The sequence below is a fragment of the Phocoena phocoena genome, chromosome 9, assembly GCF_963924675.1.
Source record: "Phocoena phocoena chromosome 9, mPhoPho1.1, whole genome shotgun sequence".
Classification (NCBI taxonomy): domain Eukaryota; kingdom Metazoa; phylum Chordata; class Mammalia; order Artiodactyla; family Phocoenidae; genus Phocoena; species Phocoena phocoena.
In genome coordinates, this window is record NC_089227.1 from 69240601 (window position 1) to 69259858 (window position 19258).

General features: G+C 37.6%; 1 protein-coding gene across 1 annotated transcript in view; it reads left to right on the top strand.

Annotated features, from left to right (window-relative positions):
• ZNF277 (zinc finger protein 277) overlaps positions 1–19258 on the top strand; it is a 115487-nt gene that overhangs the window by 63611 nt on the left and 32618 nt on the right. Inside the window, exons 3-4 of the mRNA XM_065884220.1 lie at positions 5461–5549; positions 5817–5899. Of these exons, the coding sequence (XP_065740292.1) occupies positions 5461–5549; positions 5817–5899 (172 nt within the window). The remainder of the gene's footprint in view (positions 1–5460; positions 5550–5816; positions 5900–19258) is intronic.

Here is a 19258-nt window from a genome sequence, read left to right on the forward strand (position 1 = left end):
TTTTATCATTGTTGTCAATCTCATCTGTATGTGGGCAGGAAAATCAAATTATTTACTAGGTCTCAGGGCTTAGGAATTAATAATTAAATATTGAGATCAATCACACTATAAATGCAGTTATGTAATAAAATGGATGCTTTAATTAAAAAGAAAAAGATGCATGTCTGATATAAGTGCTTTCTAAATAAAGTGTGTAGTTAACATGTACTTTAAATTTGGAAACCTAGATTTTCCTTGTCAACTCTCCTCCTAATTAAATAAAAGTTTCACCCTCAGGAAGTAAAAATGTGATTAATTCACACTGACCAGGAATGGATATGGCTAAACTTTGTTATTTTTAAATACCATTTAATATATTAACAGTGTTGTGATTAACAATGTTGTGTTAGTTTCAGGTGTACAGCAGAGAGATTCAGTTATACATATACAAGTATCTATTCTTTTTCAAATTCTTTTCCCATTTAGGTTCCACAAGGACCTACTGTATATAGCACAGGGAAGTCTGCTCAATATTATGTAACAACCTATGTGACTTTTTCTTAGCAGTTATTGAGGGGAGGGAGGGATAGTGAGAGGTTCAATTGGCATGAGTTAATTCACTCAGAATTTCTTTATAGGTTGAATAATTCTTATATATATATAAAACTTCTCAGAGAGGAGTTGTTGCTTCTGAGTACAATAAGTAATAAAGACGATAAATAATAGATAAGAGATGGACTTACCTTGTCCTTTGTAAGAAATAAGCTCTAAAGTTTCCGTTTAAATATATTTAACATTTTCTTTATTGGAACAAAGTAACAGTAAAATTTTCTCAGAGCAAATAAAACAAAAGTAAAAGTCTCTCCTTTGAGCCGTTTATTAACATAGTTATTTATACTGAGCTTCTTGCTAGCTTTATTCAGTAGATAAAATTTTTCCAGAAGAAAAATGTTAACTCCTTAATTCTTGCCCCTTTCTATATTAGAGTCCACTCATTCAGTGCTACTTAATTAATGACTATCTCAAATCTTTATGCTTCTGTCAATAAGCACGCCAGTTACAATGGGGAGCTGGGCAGGCAAAATGATATTACTACAAGGATTTCTTGTGAGATGTGATTAAAGTTCTTTTAAAAGAAAGTATTTGCTGGTGACCTAATAATTACTTTTATGGCTTTTTAATAAAATATGAAATGCTGTGATAACTGTCCTCCAATTAAAGGGTTCATACCACATATTATTTCTTGGCTTCCTTTATATATTGAGTGGTTGCTTTAAACAAACTAAAGAAGTAGGAAAAAATGAAGAAGTACTAAGTGATACCTTAACATGGAACAATAAATTTTAGTGGGTGGGAAAAAATGCCACCAGTGCATGTATTGAACATCTGCTATCTTTAAAACATCTCTCAATTGAATACAATTTATCTGAATGCTTTTACCAACCACAGGGAAATGGGCATATTGATACCTCTTAATTTTAATCATAAACTAAAAAAGTACTATTATGTGATAACTAGGATACATCTTAAATTTAGACTTAGGTCAAAAGTTTGTTGCAATTCAGATCTATTTATATAGTATACCACAATAAGATATGATACATAATTGTATATGTTTAAGTTATATGGTAGTTTATGGTTATATTTTGCTTTTGTAACATGATTCTTTTTCCCTTTGATGTTATTGTCACCCAGCCTTTGGTCAGGAGGAGACCACTCAGATGACACCTTTGTGCCTATTGGACTGGCCTACTACCTGCTTTATCCTCCTTCCCCCAGAAGCTACCTAACAACATCTCAGAGATGCTCTTAGAGATGGTGTCTGAAAAGCATCCTTTCCAGAATTCATGACCACTTGTTCATGGAGCAATAAAATAGCTTTTAACCAATGTAAAGACTACCAGACATGAGCATATAACAGTATCTTCTCTCTCTTCATCCCATTGGACGCCTTAACTATTTGAAGAGGGTAACTGAAGTTCTGTCAGACAGAATCTCCCCATGATTTTAAGTCAGCCGATATTAGTAATCACTTCCCTTGTGCCTACCACACTGAGGTAAACTGTGATACAAAACAGATACGTGATGTGAGCCTTCTCTTCAAAGATCAAGGAGAAAAGGACTCAACATGGAAGTCCTTAGAGACTAAGAGCCATTGACTTTTGGAATCAGGACATCAGAGGAATCAGTGCCTCTGTAGGTACTGTACCTTTTGCTTAGTCAAGCAGTTCCAATTCAACAGTCCCAAACAGCTGGTGTCAACTTTCAACACTTGGGCAGGAAGTTAGGAGCAGTTCAGACCAAGAGCTGCTTTTAGGTAATATGCTTTTCAGAAAGGGAAGACCTTCCCTCTCCCTTCAGACTTCATGTCTGTACTTCAGTTTTGCCATGTCAAAAAGCATTTTCCTTGGTCTCTAAGGAAGAAAATTCTTCAAGTATCCATTACAACTGTAATTCTGGAGGCTTTCTCCTGTTTCTGCCTTTTTCTGAAATTCTTGTGTAGATTGGTCCTCACGTGACATGAGAGGCATTGTGTTGTAGGAGACTTGAGTTTGGATTTGGAGACAACAGTTCCCAATTCTAACATTCTAATTGTGTGACCTTGGGCAGGTAGGGTCTCAGTAATGGTAGCTGCTAATAACTGATATCCTTCTGATCACCATCATCATCATCACTCTACTCTTCCCCACCTCAGCCACTTGTGTGTGCCCTCTGACACTACTCATATAACTATTTTAATTTGCTCATTAAATGTTTGATGAAACGTTACCATTGTTGTTTTTGTTGTTGTTTTAGATACCAATATTTCTCTGGAATAACAAATTCTTTACCACTTTAATCTTATCTAAATATGTTACTTTTTCTTATAATAATAACTTTCATTTATTAAACAACCAGCATGGTGGACACTGCTTTACATGTGTTATCCTGTTTAATTATCAACAATCCATTTTGCAAATGAGTAAGCTTGAGTGTCAGAAAGGTTAAAAAATCTTTTAATTCAGGTTCATATCTCTGAATGCAAAGTCCCTGCTTCTTTCTTCCCTGTTGCCTGCAGGGCTGGTGGAGTCAGTTAATAAAACGTCAGCCACAAGGGTTGGACCATCGTCTTAATTTAAAAAGCACAACTACTTCTAGCTCAAGATCTGTTCAGATAAGAGACTCTTATTGTGTTGACTCTGTTAAAGAATTAGTCAGTGACAATTCAAAGGCCAGTCTGGTCACTAGTATCTGCTCTTACCAGGTCATCTGCTTCATGTAATTTTTTACATGTAGTTATCACTGCCTTTTAACGAACTGTAGGCTCATAGTGGAAATAATATAAAGGGCTGACAACAACTATTCTGTTTTCTCCAGAGGGTGGCACGCACAGAGCCTTCAGTGGAGTAGTAATCAAGAGTGATGAACCTCTCCTTGGTGTGTTCTAGTGGTAGCCATGAGGAAACTCCAGATAAAACTTGACTCCCTTTTCTTTCTGTTTCCCCTGGAGGGGAAGGAAAAGCAACTAGTGGGGAATGGAAAAGAGGAGAATAACAGTAACTGTGTAAGATAACTGGGGAGTGGAGGGTGCTGAAGCTGGCCAGCATGGCAAAGGGAATAACGTGTCAGCCTTTTGTAGGTGCTTTTCCTCTTTTTGTGTACTCTGATGGACCTGAAATGCCTTCGGCTCTGATACTTCTAATGTGGGAGCCAGGGAGCTAGACATAGGGTCATGGTTCATCATTTATAGTATTTATGGTTTGAGACTGAGCTGGAGCCTCAGATACATCATTTTCAGATCTCTTAAAATAAGGTCTAGCACTGTTTTATAAGGAAAGAGTTCTACCCCTTCTTACCCATCCAGGTTGCCAGCATGGTTATACATGAGAAGGAAGAGCTAAAGCATGTGGTTCTATTGTTATACATTATTCTTTTACTTCTTTTTTTTTTTTGCTAAATTTACTTATTTTTATTTATTTTTGGTTGCATTGGGTCTTTGCTGCTGTGCACAGGCTTTCTCTAGTTGCGGCGAGTGGGGGCTACTCTTGGCTGTGGTGTGCGGGCTTCTCATTGCGGTGGCTTCTCTTTTTGCGGAGCACGGGCTGTAGGCACGCGGGCTTCAGTAGTTGTCGCACGCGGGCTCAGTAGTTATGGCACACGGGCTTAGTTGCTCCGCAGCATGTGGGAATCTTCCCAGACCAGGGCTCGAAACCGTGTGCCCTGCATTGGCAGGCGGATTCTTTACCACTGCACCACCAGGGAAGCCCATCTTTTACTTCTTTTACTTATATATTCTATATTCAGTGTTGTCATCCATTTATATTTTATGTTAGCTCATGTCACGTTTCTCTCTTTCTCTCAGACCTCTCTCCCGGCACATTTTTTTTTCCTAATGTATAATGAATGCCCTTTCTATGGAGCACCATGGGTTGGGAAAATAAGAAAAAGAGAGATTAAAAAGGAGTCAAAACATTGGGAGCTGGAGAACTACTTAGAGAACCTTACAGGAATCTTCAAATGCTCTTCTACCTCTTTAAAACATTTAGTGTGGACCTACTATGTGCAGGACACAGGTGCTATATCAAGCCATTTAAATATACTCTTTCTGTGTGCTTTGTCTGTTTAACTAAGTTCCATCTCTTGTGCAGGTTTTGATCCTTTGTTGTAAGTTTCCTGTTTTATCCATCAACATGTAGCCTGATAAATTGTCAACTGCAGAGTCAACCTTTCCATTTCCTTTTTCCCCCTTGAAGCAGATCACATTCTCTTCTTCTTCTTCTTTGATAAATGAAATTGTAATTGTCAATATAAATCTTGTTAGATAAATGGAAAGATGAACAGCTTGAATCCTGTCATCTTACTCCCTCTTTCATCAAATAATGCAGGTCTGGGTGTTATGCTTTGCTTTTACATATAGCCAGTGTCCTTCCTCTAACTCAGCTCATTAGATATAGGAATTGCAAGCTTGGCTGTTTTTCTAAAAGCTAAATTTCAGACACAGTGTGGACGTATGGAATTGTTCTATCTTGTTATATAGATATTGAATTTAGACTGACTTCTCATTGCATTATCATGATCTGTTCTTTTGATGTATAAGATAACCACCTAACTTTCAATTTATTGGAAAATGTGTGATAAAGCCTATTTAATCATTGTTGCATTTTAAATTCATATAAACTTAGATGTGATTTCAAAAAAACTTCATTATCACATAAAAATAATTCATTTTAATTTTTCCATATGTCTCTTTATTGAATTTGGGGATGGTAAAATTTAATCATTTTCATGCCTTTACAGGGTAATGTCATTTCATTAAATATTTATTTCATATTTCTACAATGCTCTGCTGCCTTTCTATTTACAAATTTTCTAGCTAGAAGTTTTCAGTCAACATTTGATTTATTGCTTTAGGGTAATTAAATGTTCTTATAAAATCCTATCATTCTAAAGTAAGTAGGGTATTGAGTCTTCTCACCATTCTTTGTTTTTGATTGTTCTAAGGTACATTTCATATTGGAGGAAAAGGTTCACTGAACAGCCCATTACAGATTTTTGTAGTGTGATAAGAATCAATTCCACAGCTCCATTTGGTAAGTGTACATCTTGACTACCATCTTTTCCCTGCAATCCAAAAATTCAAAGGAATAATCTTTCTTAAATTATAATTCTCTAAAATAGTAGCTAAAATTAAATTGCTCTGTTCATGTTTTACAACTTCAGTAAAGCTAAAACAGAACTATATACCAGAAGAGAGATCGTCATAGACATAGATAGATATATTTCTCTTAAGAAAGATAAATTTTTTTTGAAAAAGTGATAAATATCATTTCTTATTTATTTTCCTGATCTCTCAACAGAAGAACAAGACAATTATTTTTTGCTGTGTGATGTTTTACCAGAAGATAGAATACTTAGAGAAGAACTTCAGAAGCAGAGACTGGTAAGAGTTATTTTAAAGAATGAGCAGTGTGTTGGAAACACATACAAAATCATTTTTGTTATTGCCCTTTTTTGTTTGTTTTTATTCTGGAAACTTTCAAACATACACAAAGAGGAGATAATACATAAAGATCTTAAAACAGGAAAGGTAGACACTTGATTGAAGATTAAAGCATTTCATGTTAAAAATGCAGAGAGAATTTTTGGCTTTGTTTTGCTTCCTGGATTATCTCTAAAATAACAACAGAGCTTACACATTTTAGTGTAATTTTAGCTGCCTGACACATGCTAGGGTTCAGCAATCGTGGAAGAATGCCCTCAGCTAAAATTGAGCTGAATTGATTAACTTTTTTTCTCCCCCTGGAATGTGATATGCACTAGCACTTCTTTTGTTCCCCTTTATGAATTAAGCAAATAGTTTGATCATAATAGTCTTTCTCATTTTCAGCCTTAACGATAAGGAAGCTGATTTGAAAATCTCAGCATCTTTAGTCTTTTAAAAAGATAACAGCATATACAGGTGTGAAAATTTTCATTTTCAGAAGTTGAACAGAAATTGGTTAATTTTTTGAAGTTAGTAATTTTATTTAAAAGTATCCAGTTTTCCATTATTTGTCACTAAATCTCAACTATTACTTGAAAATGACTTGCTCTTCCTTTAGTGGTTACTTATAAGTGTTCCCTGTATCTTTGGACTTGGCTAGATATGTTGTGAAAGAAAACTATGATTTCAGTGTTTCTGCTAAATCCTCAAGAGATCTAGGAGGAAAATAAATCCTGTCTACCAAAGTCGTAAGATTTGAGAAAGTCCCCTGAAGCACATTATATTATGTAAACATGAGATGATGTTGTTGGATACTGATTTATGTAAGAAAAAGTATGCTTTTCCTATAGCAACAAACCCAGTGAAGAAACAGGACTTCCTGAGTTTCTCTTCTTTCCCTATTGTAATATCTAAGAAATCTGCAGAATAAGGATAAATTGACTGTAAAATTTTATGGATTTTGTTTGGTAGTACTTATTCATAATTTTTTATTTCCATGAGTTTTTTCACTCTTACTCACAGTGGTCTTAATCAAAAATGATCAAACTGACATAATCCTAGTACCCCTATGTATTTCTTTATAAGAACTCAAACTAACACAGCAGCCATTACCGTTACTCGATACACAGAATCTTTGTTGTATGTCTGTAGACAGACTCAAGTCCCTAGAAATATCTACATCTATAAAACTTAGATAACCTTTTAAGATTGTGAAACCACCTCCAACATGTGGGTTCTTTCCCCACACCACCATGCAATTAATTCTCTGACACCAGCTGCATGTTCTACAATTCAACGCAGTCCTGATACTGTCTACTCAAAGATAGCATCAGATCCCACAGGTTAAGGGCCCAGTCCCACAAGACTGCTATCCACTTCATATACCAATCGCAAATCCAGGTTGTCACCTGTACTTCTGACCAACTGGCTGTGAACCCCTATAAAGGGGTTCTCATGACCCTCCTTCCTTGGGTTTGATTAATTTGCTAGAGTGGTTCACAGAACTCAGGAAACTAGTTTACTCAATAGATTACTGGTTTATTACAAAGGGTATTAATGAATGTGAATCAACAGCCAGATGAAAAAATACATAGTGTGAGATCCTGAACAAAGAAGCTCTGTCCCCATGGAATTTGAGGCCCACCAAGACAGCATGTAGATGAAGTTCAGAGAGCTTCATCAACCTGGAAACTCTGAACCATGTCCTTTTGGGTTTTTAGGAAACCTCATTACTTAGGCATGATTGATTAAATCATTGACCACTGAGGGGAATGAAAGTTCCAACCCTCAAAATGACATAGTTGGCTCTCATCCTTAGGTTACCTAGTACTCTCTGAAAGTCAGCTCGTTAGCATAACAAGAAACACATTTATAGCTCTCTACACTTAGTAATTCCCTGGATTTTAGGAGCTAAGTGCCAGGAATGGGGGCTAAAGCCAGATATACATTTCTTATGACAAATCACAACATCCCATCTTTTTACCAACTTTATACTTTGTCAGAGTAGTAGATTTGATGAAAGTGAGTGTTATGGCAGCTTAAAAGAAACAAAATATGATGAAATTGCAGTCAGTGTATACATACATTCATGTTCATTGAATTCCTGCTTAACTAGATGATCATACAAAGAAGCACAAGGCATGGTTCATGTCATAAAAGAGTGTACAATCTAGAGAAAAACCGCAAACATGTGTTCTTGAGAATGGAGATAATGATAGAATGTAGGGCTTGTGAAGATTAAGTGAGATAATGCATGTGATATACTTACGATAGTATCTGCTATGTAGAAAGCACTCAATAAATGTTGCCAGTAATACAAATAACAATATATTGTGTCTTAACAGTGAGATGGATTTGGGTATTTGGAGAGTTGTAGAAAAGGGAGGAAAATACATATGGATGTGTATGTTCAAGGTATATTCAGGAAAGTTAAGTCTGATCTGAAAGATTTTTGGAGGAGTGTGAGATAGGTTTGAAGAGGTAAGATGAAGCTAAATCATGGAAATCCTTTGGTGCCAGGATTGACTTTCTAATGAGAAAGACCCATTGATGTCTCTTCATTGCCCATGAGAGTGAAATGAAGAAAAGATAATAAATGTAGCTGTATAAAAATCCATTTAAAACTGGCAAGTTCTGACTACAGACCAACTTGGAAATGTGGAAAGAAACTAGCAATTACTGAGTGCCAGCCATATGCCATGCTTTCGCATTAGATCCTTGCTTCATAGCAACCCTGTGAGATAGCTATTAAATGCTGTTCTACTGATGAGGAAACTGTGGCATAGAAAGATGATTTTGTCCAGGAGCACTTAGTGAATGAGAAGCAAAGCTGAGTGGTGTGCCTTTATACCAGTGGTGTGCCTAATACCTGCCTTTTTAAGCCATGCCACGCCATGCGAGTCTAGTAGTTATTTACTCTGCTTCCCACAACTCTTGTACTCTTTTTTATTCTAGGCTCTGATAGTTGCTCTGTCCTGGATGCTCATTATCTTATAGGTCTGTGTAGAGAGGGGATTCAGGCTAGGATTGGACTTTCAGGAAAGCAGAGGAGGCTTACAATAGGCTACCACTGGGAATGGTAGCTAGAAGATCAACAAAAAGAAAAGATTTGCCAAGTAACAGGAAGACAGGCTGAATTTGCAGTCAGACATTTCATTGTAATTTTATGCTCTGTAGTGTGGAAGCAGGAGGTTGGCGTGGGTGATCTTCCTGTGGGAGTTGGCAATAATGACAGGATGTCTCTCTTTTATGTACAACGAGCTCTACAAGTCAGTAACAGACATTTCCAGAAAGAAGTCCAAATGATCAAATGAACCAGTCTTCAACAAAAGTAATAACGCACATTTTTTCTTTTATCAAATTAACAAGATTTGAGAACAGTAACCTAAATGGTGGCAAGAATATTAAAGGACAAGCACTTTTTCAGCCACTTAAAAGAGTGTGAGTTGGTATACCACTCCTGAAAGGCACTTAAATGTAGTTTAAACCATTTAAATTGCTTCATGGTAATGGGTATATAATCCAGTCTGTGTTTTTCAATGAACTCAGCTCAGTGTCAGTAGGATCTCAAGTCCATGAGAGAGGACCCTCAAACTAGATTGGCATTTGCTCTCCTGATTTGCATTAGTGATGACTTGCATAGGTATCGTTCATAGGTACTCTCTCATTTGGAACTCTAGGGAATTCCCTGGCGGTCCAGTGGTTAGGACTCTGTGCTTCCACAGCAGGGGGCACAGGTTCGATCCCTGGTCGAGGAACTGAGATCCCGCAAGCCACGTGGCATGGCCAAAAACAAATTTTAAATAAAAAGTCATTTGGAACTCTAAATAAAGGATTTAGTATAAATACCTGTGTATGATTTGCTGTTAATTCAAAATGACTTCGTAATTTCTTTGAGGTAGGAATTATGTCTTATATTTAAATATCCTTCATTAGCACTCACTATATTGCTAAGTTCACATTGGTGTTTTTTCCAAGCCCCATTTTTTGGGGGGTAAAAAAATCTGTTTCTGTGTGAGTGGCTGGAAGCATATAGTATCTAAATGATCCACTTTTTCCATTCTTTTTTAGACCTCACTGGTTCCTTGTGACATTTATGAGATGTGTCTGAGTTCCCAGTTTTCTTTTTGAAGAGCTTGATTCCTACTTGACACTTTTTGAAATTTTTCATCTGTACTCTGAAGGTGGAACTACAGAATTAGGAAAGATTCTTGAGGGTTTGAATAGCTTGTATACCTTCCTCCCTTTTAGCTTCCTTCTTTAAAAATATTCCCTTGATCCCATCATTCTACCTTAATCTCCTCCAGTGGTTCTTTTCCCTCTTTTCTTTTAAATGGGTAAGTTTTCCAAGGTCCCCCTTCCAGGGGGTGCACTCTCATCAATACCACTGCTATGCTGATGGCTTAAATTTTGGTCCTGGCACACAACAGGCAGTCAGAGTAAATATCCATTGATTGGTTCATCTCCAGCTTTCTTCCTGGCTTACCTCTAAACTCCAGTTCTAACTTGCATTATGTTGAACTTTTCCATATGAATTTTCAGTCAACATCTTAATTTTAATGTGCCTAAAACTGAACTTATTTTTTTTCTCTACCAAAATTTGTAGTTTGCTTGTTTCCCTTTTCTTATATAATAGTACCACCATTCCCCTGGTCACTCAGTTTGGAAATTTCTGGAATCATCTTTAACTCATCCCCATACCTAAGTCATTTGTCAAGTCCTATCAGTTCCACCTTTGAGTCCCATATACATCCTTTTCTTTGCACTCCTAGTGCCTTTTACCTTGTAGGTGGAATCACTTCTCTAATCAATTGGCATTGCCTCCAGAATTTTAATATTAAAATACATAGCAGATCATTTTATTCTCCTAAAACCTGCAGTGGTCTTTTTCATCTACATATTCTTAAGCTTTTCTGGGCTCAAACTGCATTTCCAGTATCTTTTCCCATTTTTTCTTTCAATTACCCAGGGTCCAGTTTATTCATTTATTTAATAAATATTTATCTTGCCCCAGACACTGTTCTAAATTCTGTTGATATAGCAATGGATGAAATAAGCCACAGCCCCTGCCCATCTAGAGATTGTACTCTCGTGAAAACACTACTTGTCTCACAGTTACTCGTTTGTTAGGTGGTTTCAGGAATCTGCGTCATCAATCAGGAATGCCAGCCCCACCTGTGTAAATAACATACGCCTCAAGACATTGTTCAAATACCATACTTTCCACAAAAGCTTCCTGATGCCACCAGTCAGAATTAATAACCTCTTCTAAGCTCTATTAATACAGTATTTTACTTGGCTTTTCAATTATAGTTAGTTGTTTAAAAATCTTTCTTACTGGATTAGATGCCTCTTAATGGTTGGGACTGTCATGTTCAGTTTTGTATCTTTTCTGAGCCTTGTTCATAAAGTATTAACTTAAATTTGATCCTGAAGTATTTGTGTGGCATTTCTATAGAGCCGTATAGTCAGATCTCCTTGATTTAAGGAAGAGAGGTCAAATAACCGAGGCAGACATCTTTAATCATGGGTTACACTTTTCACTTAAGCATAAAAAAATACTAGTTTTTACATTTGCCTACAGTAGAAGATAAATGGCAGTCATAAGCTCCCAGAGCAAGATATAACTTTTAATTAAACTGGGAAGAGGGGAAACATCTATTTAGCTGCATCAAACTGGGTTTTTTTAATCACTATTATAAATGTCAGCTTGAGAGATCATTCATGACAGCTATAAATATTTTATGAAAATTTTAACCTATATAACAATTTGATCCTCTAGAGAGAAACTGTTTTTTTGGTTTTTTTTTTTACTGCTACTTCATATATCCCACCTCCCCCGACAATAAAACAACAAAATGAAATTACCTATCTCCCACTAAGAAGATTATTCTCCTTTGTGCCACTTTTCTGTATAGATTTCAGAGATTTTTAATAAAGGATCAAATTATATCAGTGACTTATAAAGTATAACGTTATACCTTTCCTGCATAATTCCTAGCTTTGTAGCACAAATTTTCTAATTGCACCTACAGTAACTTTCCCAAATATAAGATGATATTTCCCATTGAATGTAACATTATTATTAACAGTGCAACAAAGATCGAGTTAGCTAGAGTGTCCACTGAGTAATATTAACCTTCAGATTAATTAATGTTTCCATTTAGGAAACAAATGTAAACCCAGTCTGAAACAATACTAAACTGAATCCTAAAGTTTACCACTTTGAACATCTTCAACAAGAGCTTAAATTTTGCATGGCATTTTTTATATACATTGGCTCTGTGAGATCACTAAGGCAATATCATTATCTCTGTTTAGATGGAAAAACAAGTTTAAAGATATTAGGAGATATGCTCAAGGCCACAGTTATATAATGTATTAAATAGGAAGGGAGGATCTCAAACTCCTGTTTCCCAACTCTAAGCACCATTTCTCTATCGGGATTCTTTATCAAATTGGATCTTCCTTCTATAAGCAAATGTGACATTTTCAAAATAGTCAGTTTTTAGAATTAATAAAAATGGTTGAACAGGACATAAATACATATGTAAACAAATAATAGTGTTCTGTTTCCATTGCTAAGAATTTTTTTCATCTACTTATTATCTTAGGTCAGTCATAGATAGGAATTTCTTATTCCTTTGGGCCTAAGCTGCTTATATTTTCTTTTAACACTTGAAGATAGTGTGTTTTTGGAGTTGCCTCTATCTTTAGAGAAACATAGGGCTATACCTGAGCTTGAGTTTAGCCAGTAAAATACTTCCTCGGACAGATAATACTATACTGATCCATGCCATGCTGATAGCTTCTCTTTTCTTCAGTGTAAATTATTTTGCAGTCTCCCATAGCCACCTTTCCATTTTTAAAAGTCCTCATCTTCTTGCCTAGGCTGGATTCCCTTTTATCTTTAATACAAATATAAATAAGGCTTTTCTAGCTCTCACGTGTTTAACTCTTGCTTTTTTTGTTCTGTATTTCAACTTCTCTTTTTTTTATTGTGATGACCTATTCCATGTAAATGAGAAATCTATATAATTTTTTTCTCCACTAGTTAATTTGTTAAAGATGTTCGGTCTATTCTGTTTCTTCCTTACTCTTCAAAAGCCACCTCATGGAGATTCAAAGTAGGAGAAATATACTGACTGTGTATCCTATGTAGCAAGCAGATGGTAATTGCCTTTATCATTGCAGTTTCAAAAAGAGTAGGATGGGGCTTCCCTGGTGGCGCAGTGGTTGAGAGTCCGCCTGCCGATGCAGGGGACACGGGTTTGTGCCCCGGTCCGGGAAGATCCCACATAACGTGGAGCGGCTGGGCCTGTGAGCCATGGCCGCTGAGCCTGCGCGTCCAGAGCCTGTGCTCCGCAACGGGAGAAGCCACAAGAGTGAGAGGCCTGCGTACCGAAAAAAAAAAAAAAAAAAAAAAGGGTAGGATGTACTGATATCTTTCAAAAAGGTGAGATATTAGATCAAATCTCATGGATTTGGGGGAGTATATCATCATCCAGTTAAGAAATTTCTCTCTGGCTTTTTTGTTTTACTGTTTTACTTTGGTCATTGACATGTGTTTTCTTACTCATTTAAGATGTCTTGATATTGCCATAAACTTAAGTTTCCCTCATCTCAAAATGCTGAGAACACTGGGTTTTATTGTATTTTAAGAAACTGTATTGTGTCATTGATAATCCTTGTTTTAATACAGTTATTCCTGCCTCTACATGCAACTCATCCTCATGTTTCTTTGCCCTACTCCCAGTCTTTCTCCCGAAAACTTGGAGGAAACCTGTGGAAAAGAGCTGGATCCTTTTGTGTCCAAGGCTCCCAGGGACTTAGCCTTTAAAACTTCTTTAAAATTTCAGCTATTTTCTTCCTACTTGCCCTTTTCGTCTCATGCTCTGCCAAAGGTGAAATAGTTCTTCAGTCCCTGCCTCTCTTCAGGGAGCTTGTCACCTTTTGGAATTCAATTTGTCTTTTTGCCTTTTTTTTTTTTTTTTAAGATTTCTTTATTTTTATTTATTTATTTAGGCTGCACCAGGTCTCAGTTGTGACACGCAGGATCTTCTTTGCAGCACGCAGGATCTTTTAGTTACATCATGCATGCAGGACTCTAGTTCCCTGACCAGGGATCGAACCCGGGCTCCCTGCATTGGGAGCACAGAGTCTTACCCACTGGACCACCAGGGAAGTCCCTTGTCTGGTTACCTTTTGAGTTCAGCTTTTTGGAGTCAAAATAAGTTGTGTGGGGCTTCCCTGGTGGCACAGTGGTTAAGAATCCACCTGCCAGTGCAGGGGACGTGGGTTCAAGCCCTGGTCCAGGAAGATCCCACATGCCGCAGAGCAACTAAGCCCATGCACCACAACTGCTGAGCCTGCGTTCTAGAGCCCATGAGCCACAACTACTGAGCCCATGTGCCACAACTACTGAGTCCATGTGCCACAACTACTGAAGCCCACACACCTTGAGCCCGTGCTCCGCAACAAGAGAAGCCACTGCAATGAGAAGCCCGCGTTCCACAGCGAAGAGTGGCCCCCGCTCACCACAACTAGAGGAAGCCTGCACGCAGCAATGAAGACCCAACGCAGCCAAAAATAAAAATAAAATAAATTTATAAAAAAAAAAAGACAAACATGATTGGCACAAATTTATCCCAGCTTAGCTTATAGCTACAACAATCAAAAGTTGCATGAGGGCTTCCCTGGTGGCGCAGTGGTTGAGAGTCCACCTGCCGATGCAGGGGACACGGGTTCGTGCCCCAGTCCGGGAGGATCCCACGTGCTGCAGAGCGGCTGGGCCCATGAGCCATGGCCGCTGCGCCTGCGCGTCCGGAGGCTGTGCTCCGCAACGGGAGAGGCCACAACAGTGAGAGGCCCGCGTACCACAAAAAAAAAAATCAGTTGCATGAGCTCAAATGGTCAACAATAGGGCAATGATTTAATAAGTTACAGTTTATCCATATATTGGAGTATAATGACAGTAACCCCTGCTCGCCGCAACTAGAGAAAACCCGCACGCAGCAACAAAGACCCAACGCAGCCAAAAATTTTAAAAAAGTTGTGTGTGGGTTTTTCTGTTTGTTTTTCTAGGGTTTTTTATTATCCACCTTTTTCTCATTGTAAGGATATTCTCTTGTGGCTTTCCTCATCCTAAGCAGAGTGAAATTCTTCCTCCTTCTGCTTTATTTTAATTAATATCTTAGTGATTAAGTGCCACTTTTGGTTAAAGTAGATGCTTTTCCTCTTTTCATACAATTCAGAAAGACATATACATACATATGTATCTGTCTACTAAAAGAGACAATTGGCTCTACTAACTAGTTGTCATAAATAAATTCCAAAACCTGTTATTGTTTAGTATCTAATCTTGGACTTTTGACCAAGGTATCAGTGAATATTGTATCAGTAAATTACCACATTTAGTTACCTTGGTATACATTTTGCTAGAAGTTTGTCTTTGGAGTATATGCCAGCAAATTAAGTCAGTCACTGTCAGGTGTTCTTTGAGTACATTCCTGACAACCCCCCACTCACCCACCCAGTCAGGGCTAGGCAACTGGTGACACCTTGTTAAAATTTAATCCATGTTAAAAATTGTGACCATGATAAATGAAGTACAACTTTGGAGGCTAGTAATTGATGTTGGGAGGGTGAGGTAGGGATTTTAAATGATTTTTCTAGGGGACTCTTTTGTCTGGTGTGTGGCTATCCCCTTGAGTCATTTTTGACAAAGATTCAATGACTTTCCATGTCAACTCCAGTCCATGTTTAGGACTATGCAGTTTTTATAAGAGAGTGTCAACTCAGATAGTCTCCTGGTTACCTTCTAAGTCCAGGGGCTCTGCATCCAAGTGAGAGCTTAGAAAAGTAACATTCCAGCTACTTGACTGGAAGGACAAAGTCAAGAATATTATCAACTGATATTTATAAAAACGATGTTCAGGGAAATTTGTTTAGGGAAGTTCATAATTTTTCTAGGAAATCTTAAACTCTCAACCTCTAATCAAGAGGAAGCAGGTATCTGTATTGCATCATGACAGTTCTTATCCCACCCCTCTGTGTTGCTTTCACTAAGTTTTGGGATATGCTTTGGCACGAGAGACAGCTTTGGAGAATCAATATGAGAAACAGTCCATCTTGTTTGGTCTATTTATTCTTGGTATATTGCCCATTATATCACATAGTATACTTATTTTCAATGACTTCTAGCTTCCCAGTGTTAGGCCAGACTTCACAAGACTATCCTCACTTCAAACATCAGCCACAAGTTGGGGGATCCCCAGGCCGCCTTCACTTCTGACCAGCTGGCTACAAATTCAAGGGGTCCCCACTAACACCCTCAGTTTCATTAATTTGCAGTAATGACTCACAAAACTCAGGAAAGCAGTACATTTATGATTACAGTTTTATTGTAGAAATAGGTCCAAATCAGAACCAGCCAGAGAGATACATAGGGTGAGGTCTGGGAGAGCCCCAAACACAAAGCTTCCATTGTCCCCATTTTCCCCAGGGATGTATTGCCCTTCTGGCACATCCGTGTGTGTCATACACACAGTATTGGCAACCAGGAAAGCTGACCTGAGCTTTGGTGTCCAGAGTTTTTAATGAAACTTCATTAAGCTTGATTGATTGACTAATTGACCACATGGTTAAACTCAAATTCAAGTTCCCCTCCCCTTCCTGAAGTCAGACTGATATTCTGTGGCTCAAAGCCCTAACCCACTAATCATATGGTTGGTCTTTGTGGCATGGCAGTCCCCATTCTGAGTTATCTCATTAGCATAAACTATCAGGTGGAGTCAAAGGGCCCACCAGGAATAACAGACACTCCAGCCACTCAAGAAATTCCAAGGCTTTAGAGGTTATCTCCTAGGAACAGGGGACAAAGCCAGCCAAATTCTTTGTTACACAAACTCCTGTCCATCTGTTTCCCTCATCTAAGAAAGCTGATAGCCAAATTTGAGGCCCACCTATAAGTGTGAATGTGTGGGTTTGGGTGTGTATATACATGTACACGTATACTTCTTTTTATTTTTTATCTTTAATTTATGTGCCCATCCCACACGAATTTTTCTTTCTTCCTTTACTCATTTTTATGCTACATTGTTTTGTAATCACCTGAAATACTTAAATGAAATCATTCCAGATACCTCAGAGATAATACATGGTTCTAGAAATAGAAAGCAGGAGGAATAAGGAGTTCTACTGCCCTTCTGTGGAGCCTTTGGTCCACTGCTCTACCTTTATTAGGGAGATTTGTTGTGTTCTTCATTGGAGGAGGGCAACTGGGCTCCTGGACTGAGAATTCCTGGCAGGTTCTGCCATGCTGCTGCCTTTGAGCTAGGTTGGGAGGGAACCTTTAGAGTGGGCGATTTTCTCTCATAGTCACTCATACAGCCATTTAGCCAGGAAACTATTGTGAATCTAATATGTCAGTATCAATAAAATGTTTTTGATATCTGTAATTAATAACATCAGCCTTAGTTTTACTTCCTTATGTTAATGCAAGCTGTTTCCATTGGATTTGTCATTTAAGCATCAGTTTTTTCTTTCCTGTGTACAAATACTTATAAATTGACATCTTCTAAATTACTTTTTCCCAAATTGGATGATTTTTATAATTTCCAACCTAACTCACAAATTTCATTTTCTACCTATATGTCAGTCCCCTGTGACGGTGTTGCATGCCATCTGCTATGTCTGCTGTTTCATTAATGTTTCCTCTGCTTCGGCTTATGAATAAAGATAAAAGACTATGCACTGACCCCTTTGCTACCATTCTTGACATTTTAAACCAATTACATAAACATACAGCTTGTTATTATGACTCTTTGCCTAATACCTCAGCTGTATTCTTACAGCTATGGTTTTTATCCAAGCCTATTTTGTAATGAAAATTTTATCTGATTTCGTCAGCTGCTTTGAGAAGTTCCAACGTATAACATCTATGACGTTCTCTTCATCCCTCTATTCTGTAAATCATGAATAAAATCTAGTATATCTACCTAGCATGGGATTTTTTAGAAAAATAAAAGCACAAAAATGGTGGCTTGGATTTGCACATCTTTGTGATGCTTTCTATGGATTGTTCTCCTAATATTATATTTTTCTGTTCATAAGTGACTTCAAACATATGCTATGATTAATCCTATCAGATACCAAGCTTAAAGAAAGGAAGGACAGGAGGAAAGAAAAAAAAATTTGTTCTTGATTGCCCAAGTGTCTTCCACCCAGTTTCTTCCTCACTAACGCTTGATCAGCAGCAATCAACATGTGTGCCACAGAAGAAGGAAATACAGAATCATTAAAGCTCAGTGTTGTTTTGTCACATCATACCAAGTTAGCAGCAGTGGGAATAAGGGTGGAGGGACATAGTGGTGATGTGCCTCTCTGTTACCTAGATTCCTCCTGTCTGTTCAAGGGGTCTGAGGAAGTAGAGGCCATAGGAAACAGAGCACTTCCATTCAACAGTTATTGCTTACTTCTGTCGGTGAGGCACAGTAGGGACTACAAAGATGAACCAAGCAGTTCTGCCCCTTGGCAAGCTTTTTATCTGGTGGGGTACATTACATAAAAGTAGTAAAATTAGCAAGGTTTTCCTAGCAGTCATCCGTATACTTTAGAAGACCATTATTGAGTTGGGAAAAGTTTCCCTTTACCAGACTTCAGAGCCTAAGTCCCAGGCTGGTTAGTTATTTTGTGGCTTATGATTTAGAGAGTGGGGGAATCGGATGGATGAAAAAAAGATTTTTTTTAAGAGGAAGGGAAGGGGGACAAAGATTTGGCAGCAGGGCACCCAACAACCAAATGAAATGTGTGAACCAATGATGGTCTTGGTGGGAGTTGGGGAAGAGAAGAACATTAAAAGACATTCTTGGGACAGTTGAAGAAATTTAAATATTGCCTGGATGTTACATACTATTTTGGAATTATTATTGATTTTCTTAGGTATAATGATAGTGGCACCGTGGTTGTATATAGGAGAAAGTCTTATTAGAAGAGGGATGCTGAAGTATTTGAAGTGTCATGAGGTCTGCATCTCACTCTCTTACTTTCAAATGATTCAACAAAACAAAAGATGTTTAGTGGTAAATATATATATGTATAGTGTGTGTGTGTGTGTGTGTGAAAAGAGAGGGAAGCTGTGGTGAAATGTGAACAATTATTGAATATATATATTGAGTATAGGCATGTTCATTGTACTAGTCTTTCAACTTTCCTGTTTGTGAAATTTTTCATAATAAAAAATGGTAAGAAAATAAGAGACACTGACAGAGTTACATGACTTGAATAGCTTCCAGGTTTACTAACTCGTTTGGCATA